Here is an 18235-nt window from a genome sequence, read left to right on the forward strand (position 1 = left end):
CAGCTGTGGTGGGCAGTCCTAGAGATCAATCATTGGGCGTTAGTACAGAGTCAAGGTGTGCTTGTGACCCGCACAATGTCACTGAGACTCAGAACTCTGGAAAGGCATCAAGAAGGGGCTTTGAAGCTGACTTAAAAGGGCTAAGCCGTCCGAGTCCTGATTTCCATTTGTGTGTTTACCATCTGATCCCTTGTTTGCTGTGTTTCTCGTGTTTCCAGCACACGGTGCCTGTGTAAGAGCCCAGGGATCAAAGGGAGCGTTGATTCCCAAACACAGGCCTTCATTTCCTCTAGAATTATTTTAATTTTCACATGTCACGTGCAGCGTTAGATGGTGTTACATCAGCCACCTGGCAAAGACCCCTTGTAAATGCTACCAAAGGGGAGAGAATTCTCCATTGCCTTGGATCAGAGGATGTGTGAATTACTGTATCAGTTCTGATTATCAGCGTGGTCAGAATCCCGCAGAATCTTCTGATACTCCCCAAATCAGGTCTGCCGCGCCTGGTTTTATGAAAAATCCCTTCTTGTTGACTGAAGCTGAATCGGTCGCTCAGCATCATCCATTCCTGAGGCTGCTGAAGACGGAATTAAAAAAAAAACCCAATAGTTTACCTGATTTTGTCTGGGTGTCATGGAAAGTATGGGACCCAAGGATTACATTGGCTGGGCCAGGCTAAGCCCCTTTTCTACCATAGCTCAAAGGGATCCTTTCATTTCTCCACATAACACATATGGCAGCACCTCCTTTAAAATAAATGACCTTATTAAACATGCGCTGGGCTTTTTCCCATCAATGTTGTATAGAGAAGGCAGAGACCATAGGAAGGATTTGGGGACCAAAACCATTTTAAAGCCCGTTGAAGACAAGAAGTGCAAAGAGTTTGTTTTGTTTCAGAATCACTGAGTGAAATTTGTATTTAAAATGGGTGGGAATAGAAGAAATGCTCTATTGAATTCTGCAATCCAGATTGGATGAACAAATGCCTTTCCTGTGACTTTGGTTCACCAAGCTCTGCTGTTTGTCCTTGAGAAAACTGACTTGGATACGTGGATCGATTCTAGAAAGTTGGCTTCCCTAGGTCAGAGGAATGTAGGTGGGAACCTGCCATTCGCATTCTCAGCATTTTTTACATTATTTTTCTTTTCATCAAGCAGAATATACTTCCCACGTAGGGGACCAAGAGCGACACACACAGCTTGTGTGTTGGAAGGTTTAATAATTTTTAAATGTCTGAGACATTGTCTTACTCTTCCCTAGAACGGGCCCTCACCAAGTCATTCCCAAGTGGTCTCCTGATCACTCTCTTTCTCTCTCCACTCTACCCTAGCCATCGTCACCACCAAAGCGATAATCCCCAGACCCAATGATCTTGTCCCTGCCCTGCTTGGAAATCTCCTGGCTCCCTACTGTCTCCAGGATACAGACTCCACAGCCCGGCATTCAGAGCCCTTCATGGTCTGTCTCTAACCCAGCCTTCGAGCTCCCCCTCACACACTCTGCTTAGCACAACCAGGAAAATTGGGTTTCAAAGTTTAGTCCTGCAGAAGGAAGGGGATTTGGACAAAGATCTGTGTTTTGAACTCCCCAGGTCCCTTGGACATGGGGGAATGCCCTTGGGACTCCATTCCCCCATCCCAGAGCTGGGGGCCCAGGACTACTGAGGACTTCTGCCTTTTCCATTGGCTGCCAGTGTGAAAGGAGGGTAGTCTCAGCAGAGTATCGTTCTAGGCCAATAACCATGAGAGGCCCTTCACATTAGCCAGGTAGCAGTAGAACCTAGTGGAGTCAAAATCCTCTGTGAGATTTCAAGTGTGGAGTTTTTTCCCCCTTAAATGAAATATGGTCCTAAAACAAATATATACATATGTATGTATATCTATATATGTGTGTATGTATACATATGTATATACTCCCTTGGGATGAATAAAGTTGAAATCCTACAAGCCTGAAAGAAACCAGAGTGTTCCTTCCAAGCCTGCTGGGGGCCAGCAGCTTTAGTTACTAATTACATCAGATAAATATCTCAAAATACCCCCCAAAACTTGTATTTTAAAAGTGGGATTTACAAGGTGGCCGGCTATACATCATAACGGCATGTTCCAATTAAGCAATTATGTAGGCTCCCACTAATTAGATGATTAGCTATAATTACATTAGTTCTGTAAATATACAATAGGCAACTAGACTTTAGTTAAACCATGTAGACTGAGCCCAGTGAGACAATGTGATTGTTGGGAGAAAGGCGGGAGAGCCTGAAAGCGGAGCGGGGCCAGCAGGAAGTTGGGGTTCAGAAGAAAGCGGTCCAGGAAATGGCTTGATGTGGGGGAGCTCTTCCAGTTTGCTGATAGCAGCCCCCTTGCTCCTGGGCACACAGTCTTTGGAAGTGACTGTGGCTAGAAGGGTCGTTGAGCCAGGCTGCGTGGCGTACTTAGAGCCCCCTCCTGTATTGGCGTTCTGTGCCAGGGAAGCCAGGCTGTGTTTCCGCCTTCAGTGTGGACTGGAGCACCCATGGCCCAGCCCTGCCTGATTTCTGCAAAGGACCCTGGGCGTATTAATATTAACTTTAGTCTCGTTGGAGGGTCTGCAGCTCCTGTGGAGTGTGGACTTGGAAGAGTTTGGGGTTGGAGGAGCCGGGTTCAGATTCCAGCACCAGGAGTCACTTCCTCTGTGTCACCTCAGAAAGGGCTCTGATTTCTGGACCTCAGTGGATGGAGTTGGTCCACAACATCTATAGCCCCTTCTAGCCCCAAAACCCAGGACAGCTGTGGTTTCTCCTTCACCCCAGTGATTAAGCGGAATGCTGCATTTTGTCGCGGGGTCCCCGGCATAACTTTCTTAAACTGAGCATCCCCTCTTAGACTCTGGTGAAGTGTTGAGGGAAGATGGGGCCAACCCAAGAAGGATTCCCCTTTTGTCTCGATTGTTTGCAAAACTCTTTGAACTTTCCTGGTTTTATTTTTTCAGGCTCCAACGCCCAGTTGATACAATCGTGCTTTGGTCCTACGAGATTGCCTCACTGTCACTGGGTAGAAAGTTTAAATGCTTCTCTTTGGGGGAACCTCGGGAGCTTTGTTAAGTCCATTTTCCATGTTCACCCGGAAGGCTTTGTCTTGGCTTCAAAATTTCAAAACCTTCTTCATTCTTAGCTGATGGGAGATCTCCGCTGAGCGCGGCACCGCCTGCAGTGTCAAAAAAGAGCTCTGAAATGGAAATGTGTTCCGAGCATCGACATGGGCTGGGGCACACCCCCACGCTGCTGCATTCCTGAGCTCATCCATCCCCTGGGCTGTGTCTTTCCCTTTTCTGATGGCTTGGAACATCAGACCAGTTTGTTTTCCAGGCTGTAGTTTGGACTGATGTGTGTGCCCAGGAACGTTCAGTCCTGGGGTTCTCCTCCGGTGTCATTTTTCTCTTATTGAAGTGGAGCAGGGGCTTGTTTCTGGCTTAGGAACACAGGTCCCAAATGGGGTAGATGGGCCATCTGTGTGCTCCGTGACGGAGGGCTTTTGCGTGAGCCCACGCATGCTGTCTGTGTATCAGAATCACCCTTGCTAGTTCAGCCATGATGAATCTGTAACAAGAATGTGCCACAGAGGTTAGTGGGATTTACAAGCCTCCACCAGGCACCTCTAGGTTCCTGAGAGTCAGGCCTGGACAAACATTTGACATTGTGGAGAAAACTCAGGACCTTTGCATATACGTGGCATGTTCCAGTTGGGCTATCGATGTTCCTGTCTTCTTCCAAAACTTAGAGAAGCGGGTAGGGCTTTCTCTTACTCTCCATTCCCTAACCTTGTGAGCAGGAGCATGGCGGCATCAAGAGGGCTTTGTACTGGAATCCACGGAAGCTCACTCACTGTGCTACCTTGGATAAGTCCGTTTGAATATCTTTGAACCTTGGGAACCTTGGCTATTAAGTTGTAGACCCTGCTTTTTGATGGATGCCCGTTCAGTCACATGGCCTTGATCCATTGACCCCAAACTGTGATTAGCATCCCCCTCCCCACCCCGGGGTGTTGTGAGGAGCCCCAAGCGATGTTTGTAAATCGCTTTTCAGACCTTAATGCTACATGTAAGTGCTAGTTATTGGTACCCTGTCTCAAGGATTTTCCATTGTAAAAGATTCTTTAGATCTTCTGGAGAGCAGGAACCAAAATATCTTTGCCCCTTCTCTCCCGTGGTCATTTCTCTGTTGGCCTCTGTGATCAACCAGCCCCATCCAGGGAAGCCGTATACACAGAGGGACTGGACCACACACCCTGCCTGGATGAGTGAGGGGGCCCCAGCTTCCATCCTTCCGGTGAGTTGGAGGACCACCACACCTTACCTTCTGCCCTGCCAATGAACCCCACCTTCACCTTCGCCTTATTTCTCATCCCTCGGGAGCTCTCATCCAGCCTGCTGATGCGCTCAAAAGATGCCCAGGCCTTGGTCCTTTCCATCCGCTGTATCACTGAAACGTGTGTGTGTGACTCCCCTGATTAGACTGTGTATGTCAGAGCAGGGACAGGCCTACCTTGTCTCATCAGGAGCCCTCTTTACCAGGGATGTAGTGGGGCCAGTTTAAAAGCAAAAACAAAATCAGTGAATGGTTATGAGGGAGAGACCTAGTCCACGTGCCACTTTCTCTCGTCTCCCTCTGTCGCCATGTGCCTGGCCTATCCTTGGTGCTTCAGTAAATGCTTGTTGATTGATTATGCAAAATTTGAGGAGGGAAGTGATCGTTTTCCCTGGAAGGGTGAGAAGAGGCATCAAGAAGGGGGTTCTGTATAAATGCGGGATTTCAGCAGAGACAGACAGAGATAGAGTCTGGGGGTGTGCGTTTCAGGCAGCCAGGATGGCGGTGGGAGTGTTGGTCACCATGTGGTCCCCTACCATCGTTGCTTTACCAGCCTGCTGTGGTCACCCCGGTCACTGACCTGGAAATGAGCTGCCGCGGCTTTGGGGAGGTTGGCCATCCTCCAAAAGAATGGATTCGTTCTTGGTTCTTTCCCCCAAAACCAAAACATTGTTATGGACGTCATTAAGAAGTTAATGGTCATCCAAGAAGTAATTATGTAGGAAAAAGGAACAGACAGCACCTGACTGGGGTGAGGACATCGTGAGCCCTCAAGCAGTTCCTGTTCCCAGACACGGGATGTCAGAGGAAACCAAATCAACAGCTTTGTCCCTGTTTCTGTTTCTTTTTGTCTCTGACCAAGTCAGGCAGGCGGGCTTCAGCAATTCCTGGAGGAAGAAAAAGATTAGCTGAGATTTAAAATACTTAGGAAGTGATTGTAAATAAAATAACCGATGTAATGAAAAGAACAAAATGACATTTCTGTGGCTCTGTGTATGAGGTGTCCAAGTACTTTACAAACATCGGTGTCATTTGAACAGTCTCCAAAAGGAGGGATGTCACTATATTTAAACTCCGGTCACTAGGAGAGGTCAGGGGCTTGCGGTTTGAGGAAAGACCATTGGCAGTTTGGAGGTCACTGGCGCGCAGAGAGAGGTTTCTTCAGGAGCGTGGCAACAGAAGCAAGACAGGTGCATCTCTGCATCTCCTCCATGGCCCGCCATGTGTATTGGCCATAGTAGGTGTCTAATGCATGCACGTTTCAGAGAATTCTTCTGTTTCCTCTTGTTTAATGTTTAGCATATGGTCTCTTTCATGTGTTACAAAATGAGGCTGCTGTTTGCCTTGACAGTCTCCTAAATGGACCGTGCATTCGTTGTGCAGGTAGCATACTTCTTTGCAAAACAAACAAGGGAGAGTCTGTTCATCCTGCCGCCTGGGATTTTAAGCTTGTACGCAGTGTGGGGACCACCTTGGAGCAGAATCTCTCCACCTTTGGTTCCTGTCAGCCGACCACCTGCTGCTACTTCCTAAACATTGAAAACTGCGGAGTTGGTGCTGGCTGACTCTGGAGGGTTCGCTCGTTAGGGTTAGACGCAGTCACAGAAGTGGTGCACTTGTCCGGCTGGGTGTGGGGAAGAGAGGAGACTCGGGGAACAACAAGGCACATGTGTGTGTATACTTCTCTCTGAACAGGCTTTGCTCATTGGGCCCTTGGAAATGGGTCGCCCCATAGCCAGACCTTTTTTTCCATAGGATAATCTAAGCCTGGGGGTACCATACCAGGTCCTCCTATGAAAATATAGTATTGCAACCCAGATTTCCGTGAAACTCAGCAAAATATTTTCCTTAAAAAGCAGTTTCCAAAGTGTCCCCCCCCATGTGGTAGGTACTGCACCCATTATGATTCTTACTTTAAGCCCAGCACCATGCCAGATGCTAGGGAGAAAAACATAGCCCTTGCCTGCAGCTAAGGGCATTGGACATGTACCCATAAGTCGAGCCTTAGTTATGGGGGAGATCAGGAAGTGCCTTGGGTAGGAGGTGGCCCCTGAGCTGTGCCCTGGAAGGAGGCAGCGGTGAGGAAGGCATGGAAATTTGTAAAGACATACAATGTAGGGGGAGAGAGAATGTCCACCTGTTGGAATCAGTGACCTGAGAAGGCGTCTTCCATCCATCCCAAACTTCCAAAACTCAGTGGAAAGGTTTTTTGCTCCTGGGACTTGTAAATCTCAGGGACTTTGGCATCTCCCTTGTCCTGAGTTCTCTACCTTGCTTCACTAGAGACACAAGGAGAATTGGGATGACCACCTCCCTGCCCTGTCCTTGGTTTCCCTTGGATTTGGGTGAATCCAACATGGCCATGAGTCTGATTTTGCACTCATCCCTGCTCTGATGTTCATCCCAGGGGTCCCAGTGAATTTCATGGCACGTCCCTGGCATCAGATCGACTCAGTCCGGCTGGCAAGTTCCTCGGGGCTGGGAGTGTTGAACACGTGGTGAATCTTGACAGGCTGGGTTTTGGTCGGACGCTCAGCCCTGGTATTCCAGGCTGTGTTGGGGACCTCAAGCCTCCAAGCTCTGGGGTTGGAAATGGGTAAAAGCCGGTGGCTCCAGTCCAAAAGCTGAGTGCTTTCAGATGCTCCGCTGGGCCTTTGATTAGTGAAAATGATTTCTGTAGAATTCAGCTAATTTTCCCTTTGTCTTCATCCAATTTAGAGGAAGAGACGGCCTTAAAGCCGCCATCTGTACTCAGCGGCTCTTTCCCTCTTTTAACTGTTTCAAGATTTTTTCCCCTCTTTCTCTAGTTGGTGTAAGCAAAGACGCAATTTCTCCAGGGCATGTGGGGTACTCAAAAAAAAACCAGGCTTGATGCTGTATTTAGCAAATTCTTAGAGCTGGGTCTCTGAGGACAACACAGGGCTGTCTGCGTGGCTTGGAGGTGCTCAGGCTAAGAAGAGCATGTGTTACAACCACTCTGCCATCCTGCCCTCCCTGCTAGAAGGGGTGCCCAAATGCCTGGCATTCAGCCTCCCACCCAGAGATGGGCTTCTGGGAAAGGCTGTGAGCTTAACTGTGTTAAAGGTTAGATCTCATGGGTTTCCCTCGGGAGAGTCTGCCCACAGGAGAACGAGGAACAGTTTGTCTCATTTGTTAAGTGCTGACTGAGTATAAGGTGATACAACACCCCTCTGCCCCTTAGGGAGCCCAAGTTTGTAATACACCAACCAGCAAGCATTGATTAAACGCCAACTGTGTCCCAGATACCTCTAGATGTTGGTGACACGAAGACAAAAATAAAACAGGTTCTTCCCACAAGGAGTTTCCAATCTATTGGAAATTGAGTATCCAGTGAGTCAGCCAACAGACATGCCTTATTAGTTGTGTGCTGGGCCCTGTGTTTGTGCCTCATGTTGCCCTTTGCTTAGCCAGGGTGCGGCGCCAACCTTCACCAAAGTTGTTCCTCTGTGGTAGGGGAGGGCAGTGGCTTCTGAGACAGGGGCCAGTGTGGCGCTTTTACCAGGAGCCCCCCTCATCGAATGAGAAATCACGTCGTGGGTTTGCAGGAGAAAAGGAGGAGCAGATCGTAAGCCTGAAGACCAGGGTTCAGATCCATAATAATAATAATAATAATAAATAATGCTGTTATCGCTTAGTAATACCTACGTAGCACTGTGTGCTAGGCACCTTACAAATAATATCTTGTTGATCCTCGCAGCTCCTTGGGAGCCAAGTGTTGTCCCCACCCCCATTTTATGGGTGAAGAAACTGAGCCTCAGAAGGGAAATCCTTGCCCCTCCTCAGACAGCTAGTATAGCACTTCCTGAGCATTCCATCATTGAGCATTCATTAAGGACCTACTATGTGCCTGCCAGTGCCTAGCACGTAGTAGGCACTGTTGTTATTAGAGCTAATAGGAGTGTCTGCCATTTCTTAGCATCTCAAGGTTTTCAAGGTGCTTTGATTCATCGCCTCCTGACAACAACTCTGCGAGGAACACCTACTATGTGCTGGGAACTGCTGTAGATGATACTGTTGTCCCCTTCTTGGGAAGCTGAGATTCAGTGAGGTTCAGCGATTTGCCCGGGGTCGCTCAGCTAGTATTGGGCTGAGGAGAGATTTGAACCTCGGTTTTCCCGAGTCCTTCAAGGCTCCACTCTATTCTGCGCGGGCACACACCCTCCTCCTCTCCCTCCGCCACGTTCTTTATCGGTTCGATCCAGCAGGGGCAGAGCAGTTAGTAAAAGTCATTGGGGGGGGCAGTAAATGTGAGGAAAGTTGGCTGTAAATTAGAAAGGGCCTCCAGTGGGGTGAGCTGCCTTCCTGGAAGTGGTGGGATTCTGCCCCGCCCCAGCCCCAGCCTCCTTCTCTGGGGATCTTCAATCAGATGGTAGATGACCACATTCACATGGGATGTAAGCTTAGGGTTCAGGTTGGATTTAAGCCCAGAAGCACTTATTAGGCCCCCACTGTGTGCCAGGCAGTGTGTAACATGCTGTGCATTTTTAAAACCATTCCACCTGATATTCCCTGATCCTGTGACATCAGGTCTGTGGGCTCCATCCCCCCATTCCCTTGTGCTCTGTGACTGGAGGCCTCCCCTTCTCAGGCTTCTCCTCCCAAATGCCCTTGTTTTCGCTTTTGATGTAGCCTGGGAAGGGATGGTCTGCACTTTTTTTTAAATACCATATTGGAAGGGATTTTTGCCTTTGGGGCATTAACCAGTGAGAGGCTTTTTGTGGCTGGCCGCGTGACTTGGTGAGCATTTGGGTCAGAGATAGCAGCCAAGGCATCGGGGCCATTGGCAGGTGTTGGCATTAATGAGGTTTAACAGATTTGTGGGTCCGGTGCACAGTCTGACCCGCTCTCAAGACTCAAGGCAATGCTCTTCATTCTGGAGCATTTTAAGGTAGCAACGTTCTTGCCCGGATCACATTAGCACAAATCAGCCTGAGCCAGATTGGGCTTGCCGTCTCCAGAGGGCTGTGGCGCATACAGGTGGTCCATTGTCTCTCCTCTTCCTCGCTTGCAGCTACAGACATAGACCCCATTCGCCTCAGAGAAACTCTTTGAGTGTTAAATTATGGTTAAGTAAACAATTACTTTGTGAGAATGGGGAGCATGTCTGAGCCGTCCAAGGCATTTGCTTTAAAGGGGTCAGATTAGGATGTCGGAGGAGCCGTCCCCCATGTACACCCAATCGAGTTCTCAGCCACTGCAGGCGGAAGGCCATTTTCTGAAAACAAAACAACAAACCGGTAGTGCATTACCTTGAAAGAATTTATGCTTTACAAAATTTACTCCTCGTTAACATTATTAATTAAAATCCTGAAGCAGAGGAAAAACAAGTCACTGCAAATTTGTCTGTCAGCCAGCTGGGGCTGCTCTCGTCCTCCCTGGAGTGGGCATTTATGGAATTACCTCTGAACCTTATCTATCCACTGGCAGGATTTCTTTATCTAAAGAAGCCAGGAGCCCCCCATCCAATTTTCAGGCCCACCGTGTGTAACATGGATGAATGGTGGAGGCTGCAAGATCACCCTAGTTGGGAAGCATTTGCCTAAAAATCTCAATAGGGAAGCAGGAGGCAGGAGAGAGAGCCGACCTTCCTCCCTCTCCCGTGACCTTTCCTAGGCTCTGAGAATTCCTAGTCTAATGTCCTCCTCCCTAGAAGGTTGTTTCTTAGGCCAACAAGAACAAGAAATTCGGTTGTTTTAAAATAGAACAGAGAGGTGGGGGAACTTTTCTGGAGTGAATGAGCCATTCACAGCAGATGGCCCCCCCCAACCCCGGCTCATTCCCATTCTCCTCTGGCCTGTGGGGTGCCTGTGTCCACGGGGCTTTCTGTCCAGTCCTGTCTGCCTGTTCCCATTTCATTATTGCTTGTTGTGTCCGGTGGATTAACATATCAGGGGGGATTAGGATGGAACTGACTTGGAAGCCAAGCTTTTTTTCCCCCCTCCCCTTGAAAATGGGACAGACCATCCTGAAGGGCTGCAGCGAGGATGGGGAGCACCAGAGGGGGAGGGGCAGGGATGCCCGCGTTCTGTGAGAAAGTAATTGCTGACAGAATTCCCAGGTCTGCATGGGTGGGAGCTGCTGCCTTGCTCATCGGCCTAATTCCGGGCAGTGTCACATGGAACAAAGCTTTGCAGGCTTTCTTTAGCTCTTAATCCCCAGTCGGTTCTGCCTGGAGCCCCGTGAGCCAGCGCCGGCCCAGGCTGGAGGAAGGGATAACTGGACTGGATTAAGTGGGCCCGCCGCTTTCTGGGGCTGAATGAGGCAGAAAAGACCTTTCACCGATGCTGATGGGGAGAGAGGCAGAGTTACCCGGAGCTCTCTCTGTTTTGTCTACTAAAGTTTCAGAGAATTAATAATTCAGGAAATACTTTGAAACGCAAAACCAGCGGTGGGTCGCTGCTGCCATCCCGGAGGGCTTCACAGGCAGCCTGGTCTCCTCTGGACGTATGTCATTGAAGATTCATAAGGAAAGCATCCTGCCCGCCCTCCTCTGCAGACATCCTTCCTTCTCTGATGCCGGTCCCCAACAAGCCTGTTAGCATCGGTCGTTCTCAGAGCTGGGATGCTGCTGGCTGGTATGACAGCAGTTGGGGACATGAGAGCGGCCTGGACTACCCGAGACCGTCCCTCAGCAGGAGGAGCTCTCTGACTCCCGGTGGCCAGCAGGTCTGGTACGAGCAGCCCAGTCCTCAGGGCCCCGAGCTCGTGATGCACGGAGGGCTGGAGCTCAGACAAGAGCCGTACCTGTACCAGGACGCCGCCGTGTTGGCTGCGGGTCCCCCAAGGAAGGGTTCTGCTCCTGAATTTCTGTATTATGACAGCAGGCAGGTAGCGATGTCTGGACGCAGTCCTCTGCCCTCGCAGGACTTCTACGGTGACCCCTCAGCAGCAGGCAGATCCCCTAAAGAGCCTCCCTACTTTAGGGAGCAAACAGTTAACAGACCAGGGCTGAATTATGGGATACCCGGAAGCCGATTGGCGTGGGATCAGATACAAGGTCGGTCACCTGCCGCTCATGAAGCCAGTCACCTTTACCGAGATCCTGGGGGGAAAACGATCCCCGAGGGCCAGAGACTCCGGAGCCGTGACGCCTCTTTCGCCAGGTATGGAGCCGACCCTCCTCCTCTGAGGTACAGGGCAGAGGCACCGGTGTATCCCAACCAGCCCCTCTTGAATGATGTAGGTGTGAGGCCCCTCGAGCCCCCTCCCGTTGCCAGGCAGACAGCACCAACGTGCTTAGTGGTTGACCCCAGTCTGTCCTCTGTGGCCGAGGGGAACCCGGGGCTCTCGGCAGGCCCCATGAGCCGCAGCTATGGTCCGGCCCAGGAAGCCCTCAATGCCAAGGTGGCGTATGAGACTTATGGGCCCGGCGCGGCCCCTTTGCAGACCCCGACATCGGTGGCTTTCTCTGGGCAGGACAGCAAGAGGAACGTGGAGCCCGAGTTCATGGCCCTTCTGAGGACGGAAGGCGTGTCAGAGAGCACGATTGGTGCCTTGCTTCAGCAGGGGTTCGATTGTCCCAATGTGTTGGCCATGATGGAGGAAAATGATATTAAATCTGTCGCCCCCAACCTGGGCCAGGCACGTGTCCTGTCCCGGCTGGCCGGTCACTGCCGGGCCGAGCTGCAAGGCCGCAAGGGCCCCTCGTCACGCCCCAGGACCCGGTCCAACAGCTTCAGCCATCAGAGTGATCTTCTGCCCAATGACTACTTGGGACAGCCTGGCCCAGGCACCATGGTGGGTGGCAGCCCCGTCCAGCACCAGTCCATTTTCCCACTGCATTCAGTCTCGCCCCGCTCAGAAGTGACTCGCAGACCCTCTAGTGCACCGTCTCAGCACCTTCTAGAGACAACCACCTACTCCGCCGCTGGCATGGCCCAGCCAAACGCTCATTTCCCACCAAACCCAGGATACAATTCTCCTGTGCCATGCACTGTAAATGCCCGCTTGGGACCATGTTACTCCCCCCAGGCTGGCATAGCGATGACCACCACAGTACAGAACAGCGTCCACCCCAGTCCCAAGACCGCCTACTCTACCGCTTACACGGTGCCCATGGAGCTAATGAAGCGGGACCGGACGTCCGCTGTGTCTCCTCTGCACAGCCCCCACAGCAGCCCCCAGCTGCTGAGAAAACCCAGTGCTCCGACGGATGCCGCCCTGCCTCCGGCAGCCAGCCAGAGCCTCCACACGCCTCACTCTCCGTATCAGAAGGTGGCCAGGCGCACCGGAGCCCCCATCATCGTGTCCACCATGATCTCACCTGAACAAAGTAATTGCCTAAGTTTCTTAGCTTAGTGTGGTCTGCAGGGCAGGATCCATGGCTGCCTTTATAGCCGTCCTTGGCTTGCTTTTTAATCATGTTGTTTTTAGATAATCTGTGTCCCAGATGTTTTGTCCATCTGCGCTCAGGCAGTAAGCCTTGACCACCGGGCTGCCTCGTTCCTTAGACCGAGGACTCTCTGCTTGCTTAGCTTATTCTGGTAAAGGAGGTAGTTTTAATAAGAGCGTGATGAGCGTGGGTTCCTCGGATAATCAGTCTTAGGCTGGTAGGGGTGGGAGAGGCTATCCTGTGCCGTCTCTTCGCTTTATAGATGAAGAGGGAACAGGACCAGGGAGATGATGACATCCCAGGTTTTCTCCGGGGGGTTTGTCCCAAGCCGGTCGGTCTCGGGTGGATCCAGCTTTAGAGGGAAGTGGCAATGAGGATTCAGGCTTGGAAAGGCTAATTGGGGCATTTGTCCGGATGGTCAGTAACTGGGCCCCTCAAAGGGAACGGCAGCCTTGCTCTGCTCTGAGCCTGAGCGACACTGTTGGGTTTGCCTCTCCTTCAGAAGTCCTTCAGACTTGGGGTGAAAGAAATGCTCTTTCATCTGCTGCCTCCTCACGGAACTTCCAGGCCTGTGGAGGAAATGGTCTTTTCCTGGCACGGGGTGGTAGGATGGGAGCCATTAGTGAGGTGGGTTTGTACTTAAATCAGTGATTATCCCCTTTTAATGCCCACAGGCTAAATTAAGGAAAATGTGGGGAAGTGTTTTGGATATAAGTTTAATGTTGTAAAGGATCTGGTCAGGCATAGACAGAACCACGCTGGAGAGACCAAGTGCAGCAACTAGCAATTTTTGGTTAAAAACCTGTTCCCACGGGGACGTTGGCCACAGTTATTTTGTGGTCAGATAGGACATCTTGTCGTTGACACGGAAACCGTCTCTGAACACCATTGGGTGTAAGCCCATGATGGGCTTCTGCCTCCTGGCTCCATAAAGAGACAGTGGCCCAACCAAAATTACAAATGGAAGCCAAAAACAGAGGTCTTTCTTTCTGGCTGTCCCCTTCCCTCCCCACTCCCTCATGATGCCATTCAGGGAACAGGCATCATCTTTTCTTCCCTTCTTGTTTCCAGAAAGCAGCAACATCTTGGAGGTTGTTGGGAAATTCCAAAGATAGACGACCCTGCCATATTGGGGAATGACTGCTCAACACCCCCTCCCCTCCCCTAGCCTGAAGGGAAAAAAGCGGAAGGCTCTCTTTGCTCTGAACGTGAATCCATTCATTTTGTCTGCACTAAATACAAGCAGTGGAATCTCAGGTTGAAACAGAGAGTCATGGATGGGGCCATCAGGTTACCTTCACCATCACTTGTTACCATGCTTTAAAAACAAAAGCATCTGCTGGGCTTGGTTCGGTTTTGGGGGAGGGGTTGCCTTTTGTCCTGTGAGTGACATTCAGGCTCTTTTCTCTATTGGCCGGCCTGGTTCTGGTTCCTTACTTTATTGACTTTTGGTCCCGGTGTGACCAGAATCTCCTGTGATTTCTCGGGGGTCCTTCCCGTGCCCCCCTGTCCTTCACGAGCCAGACGTGCTTTCTTCCCAGCCGGCTCATTTGCATGAGGACCACATTTGTCGCTGTAGCGATCTCATCTGATAATGGCCAGCTTGCAAAGCGGATCTGAAAACATATTCCTTAATTATGTGTTGCTAGGCGACGGGAAGGTTTGGTCATAATCACAGAAAGATTATCTCTTCATTGAAGTCATTGAAAGGGTTAGCCCAAGTAGGACCTGCAAAATTGCCTAAATCGTGTTTTTAATTTGATGCCACCTCCCCACAAACAGGAGCCGGCCGCCTGTTTCCGTTTCCCTATTTAATTTAGAGGGTGGCAGTCAGTCGGGATCCGTCATGACAGGCCGAGGGATGTGGGTTTTCATCTTTGTTCCCTGGCTCCGCGTCAAGTTCAGGGAATTTCATACAATTAGAATGGGAGCTCATCAGAGAATAAATCAACTTCTCTGTCAAATAAGCCATCGGTAGTGCTCTCCAACCAAATGCCCGTCCACTGATGCAGGCAGGCGCCACCGCCACTGCCCTCTGAGAAGGCCTCTAGCTTCCTCCATGCTTCCCACCTCCCCCAAGAGCAGCCGGAGCATCGGGGTCGCCTCCTCTGCAGCCCCAGACCCATGGTTCAGAAATGGCGCTGCCCTCTCTCCGCCCCCGTCCCTGCATGGAGGGGTTTTTAGAGGCCAGGCCAAGATCTCCGTACCCCCTGGATTGCTCTGAAATCCCGCCGTGGCTGGCTGGCACCACCTCCAGGCTGGCTTTAATGCTGACAGCCTGAAGGAATCGGCTCCGGTTTGGCTCCCAAATGAATCGGCCACTTCCGTTTGTTTTGGGGGCGAGGACGGATGGAACAAATATTGTGCCTTGCTGTGGAGGATAATCCCCCCAGATCTGGAGCTGGAGGGACCTTTGAGATCCTTGTATCTTAGGCCAGAAAACAGACCCAGTGTGTCTTGGTGATAGGCAGTGACATAGGACTCTGCCTTTTACCAAGGAATTTTATTTTGCATCTTTAAGAAAAATCTCTCTCTTCTTCGTGGACTCGTGAGCCCTTGTCTTTATTTTATTTTCCTTAAATAAAAACGTGGACATTTGTCTTTCACCTGTGTGGGGACCAGGCAGTTTGAAGGGGAACAGCAGTTTCCTCAAAGCATACTCTGCAAAGAGTTCAGTGGCTCATTGCAGCCAGTGTGGATGGGAGAACTGGAGGCACGCTGCTTGGTGCATCCTGGCAAATGGAGGTGTCCTTTACCCGTTTAAAATTGTGTGAAGCCCATCCATGGCTCAGGGGGCGCTGATGGAGACACCTCTGGCTTCCTCCTTCAGTGTTGGGTTTGTTTTCATGTTAAGCACTCTGCTGAGGCAGCCCAAGAGACGGACTGCAGACGTGTAGACAGGCTGGTGTGGATGGGCAAGGCTGCTGTCTTGACCGTTCCTTTTTCATCTTCAGGTGGACAAGAGTCCTTGCCGGATGTTGGGCTGGCAATGGGAGGGAGGCCATTAGTTTAAAGTGATTTCCAAGGCTCCCATCTTCATGGAATAAAGTTACCTTGGTAACATTCTCTGCTGCATTAGACTAAACATGGTGGCAGTTGGAGAACACCCAGGGTCCCCTTTCAACCCTCTGGCCCTCCCCAGTCCCCACTTGGGCTGTCACTTTAGAACTGCCTTTATTCTTGAGGTCCGATGATCCAGCTCCCCTCAGTCTGTCCTCATGGAGCTTATACTCTTCTGAGGACAGACAACACAGCGCCCCAGCTGGTCCTCCTCCTCAGTAGGATCCTAGTGGACGTTGCCCTCAGCTGCCTTTTTTTAAGCTTTCCAGGAGGAGAATAGAGCTCCCCAGAGGTCATCTAATCCAAGACCCTCATTTTACAGCTAGGGAAATGCAGCCACGAGTAGTTCTGGCCCCAACAGTGTGAGACGGAAGCGACCCAGGCCAGGCTTGGAGGCCAAAGTGTGCCCTCTGTAAACGGGGGTCATCTCTCCACAGCTCAGTCTGAGCCTCTCCCAGGCGTCCACCCACCCAGTCAGCCCTGGGTCTAGACCCCAAACAAGCCAGGCTCAGATGCTTCTCCCAGCTTGGGAGAAGGAGCGGCAGACAGGGCCCGAGAACCTGAAGTGGAAGGTGCTTTTATTTACTACTACTACTACCACCAGTTACTCCATACAAGCGAAGGAGTTTATTGGAAAATCCTTTGTTGTCGGGGAATCTAGAGCTTGGAGAATGGAAGGCATCATTGAAGAGCTCAGCACAGGTAAGGGAGCAGGACGAGACACGCCCCAGAAGCTGGTGGCGTTGGGGTGTTGGCAGTGTGTGCGGCTGATGTCCTGGGAGAAGGATGGAAAGATACAAGGGAGATATTGGTGTGATCCCGTCACAAGCATTTATTAAGCGCCTACTATGTACCGGTCACCATGGCGAGTACCGAGGATACAGAACTGAAAAAAAGAAGCAGTCCCTGCTCAGAAAAATGGCACGTATGTGCAGAAGGCCCATTTCTGGAAGATCCAGCTGTGGGCCAGCTTTCCAGCCCACAAGTATGCACCGAGCCTCTCCAGCAGCCCACCAAGGTATCTGACTCAAGCGGCGGCCCCTTCCAGCTCCAGTGTGTGATCCACCCTCATGCAAGAATTGGTTGTTCCAGGCCTGGGAAATCTTCAGCGGAAGGAGGTCCCTCCCCCCACACTGACCGGCACCCGCTTGGAAATGCAGTTATGAAATCCTGCCCCTAAGGCCCCTTGGGGATGAGGCGGACTAGGCCAGGCTTGCGTCCCTGGGCGGGTGAGGCCACACTTGGTTCGGTTCACTTTTTGGTGCCAAGGAGAATTTCCCTTTCTGTAAGATGAAGAGGCCCGCATTTCTTCTGCGGCACAGGCTTGGACTGGTCCCAGGCTGCTCCGTTACTTCAAGAGTCTCGCTTCTGTGAATTTTAGGCACAGCTGACCGTCTGTTGTTGGAAGTGTCTGTGGTCCCATTCTCTGTGTAGATGTACGGGTTTCCTCTGGCCGCTGTCCCTGGTGGTGGCCTTTCCGTGGCGAGGACATTGCTGCCTCTAGCCCAGCCTCCTCGTGCTCCATCCCCTCTAGATACCTCTCCCTGGATGTTCCAACATCCCCTCAAGCTCGTAGCGCTCCCCTCCAATCCGCTGTCCTTCCTGGACCATTTCTGTCCTGGGCACCTTCCCCTCCTCTCGCCTCCTCTGACCCTCCGGCCCCTGCCCCCGCCAGACCATGACTGGGCTGGGCGCTCCTCGCCAGGAGGAGCCTGAGAGGTCACCTGGGCAGATTCTGCTGGATGGGAGACACCAGCACCGTCCTCTTCTGTCCTGGTGAGTCTTCATCACCATTCCCATGTTGGTCTTGTTCCCCTTCCCGCTCCCCCGCCTCTCTCTGTCCAGTGCAACAACCGGGGGTTTCATGACTTCTGTTTCTTCAAGCCCTGGCTTCGTTCAGGGCCCAGTGAGAAGCGCTGAAGAGGCAGAGGCCAGAATCCAGATTTCCAGAGTTTGAGATCCAGACGAAACCTCCGGGTCCTCCAGGCCCAGCCCGCTCCCCTCTCCTATGACATATGTCACACGGCTGGCTGCACACATCCAAAGAGGGGCATCTCCCACCTCTCACGCCATCCCCCCATCCCCAGCTCTGATCTTTCCTGGCATTAAGCCCATGTTTTCGCCGTTGGTGCTGTCCTTGGCTACCTTACATTCTCGTGGGGCCTTTGATGCCACAGTGTCATGGACTCCTTTGAGAATATTAAAAGGGGTTCATGATGGATCCAGTGACTTCAGGGCCCCCCGATCCCGGCATTCCCGTCCCATTTATCTGGCTTAGACTTTGGGGGAACGTCTGAACACTACCTCCTGCAGGCTGAGACAGTAGGGAATCCAGGCTGGGCCATTCCTGGGGTCTGTGGCACATGCGCGGCATTCCTTCTGGGAACCTCTCACTTCCCCCTCACCAGGTGGGGGTCTGATCCTGGCTCATCTGCCTCTGGGAGGAAGTCTTGTTAGATCAGCCTGGCGACTCGTGAGGG

The 18235-nt window shown here is 51.4% G+C and overlaps 1 protein-coding gene across 2 annotated transcripts in view; it reads left to right on the top strand.

Annotated features, from left to right (window-relative positions):
• CTBP2 (C-terminal binding protein 2) overlaps nt 1–18235 on the top strand; it is a 56515-nt gene that overhangs the window by 10948 nt on the left and 27332 nt on the right. Inside the window, exon 1 of one of the 2 annotated variants that reach the window (XM_036734596.1) lies at nt 10877–12635. The exons of the other annotated variant lie outside the window; for it this stretch is intronic. Coding sequence (XP_036590491.1) covers nt 10877–12635 — 1759 coding nt within the window. Of the gene's footprint in view, nt 1–10876; nt 12636–18235 lie in introns of those variants that run through there. 2 annotated transcript variants of the gene reach the window in all.

The sequence above is a fragment of the Trichosurus vulpecula genome, chromosome 8, assembly GCF_011100635.1.
Source record: "Trichosurus vulpecula isolate mTriVul1 chromosome 8, mTriVul1.pri, whole genome shotgun sequence".
NCBI lineage: Eukaryota > Metazoa > Chordata > Mammalia > Diprotodontia > Phalangeridae > Trichosurus > Trichosurus vulpecula.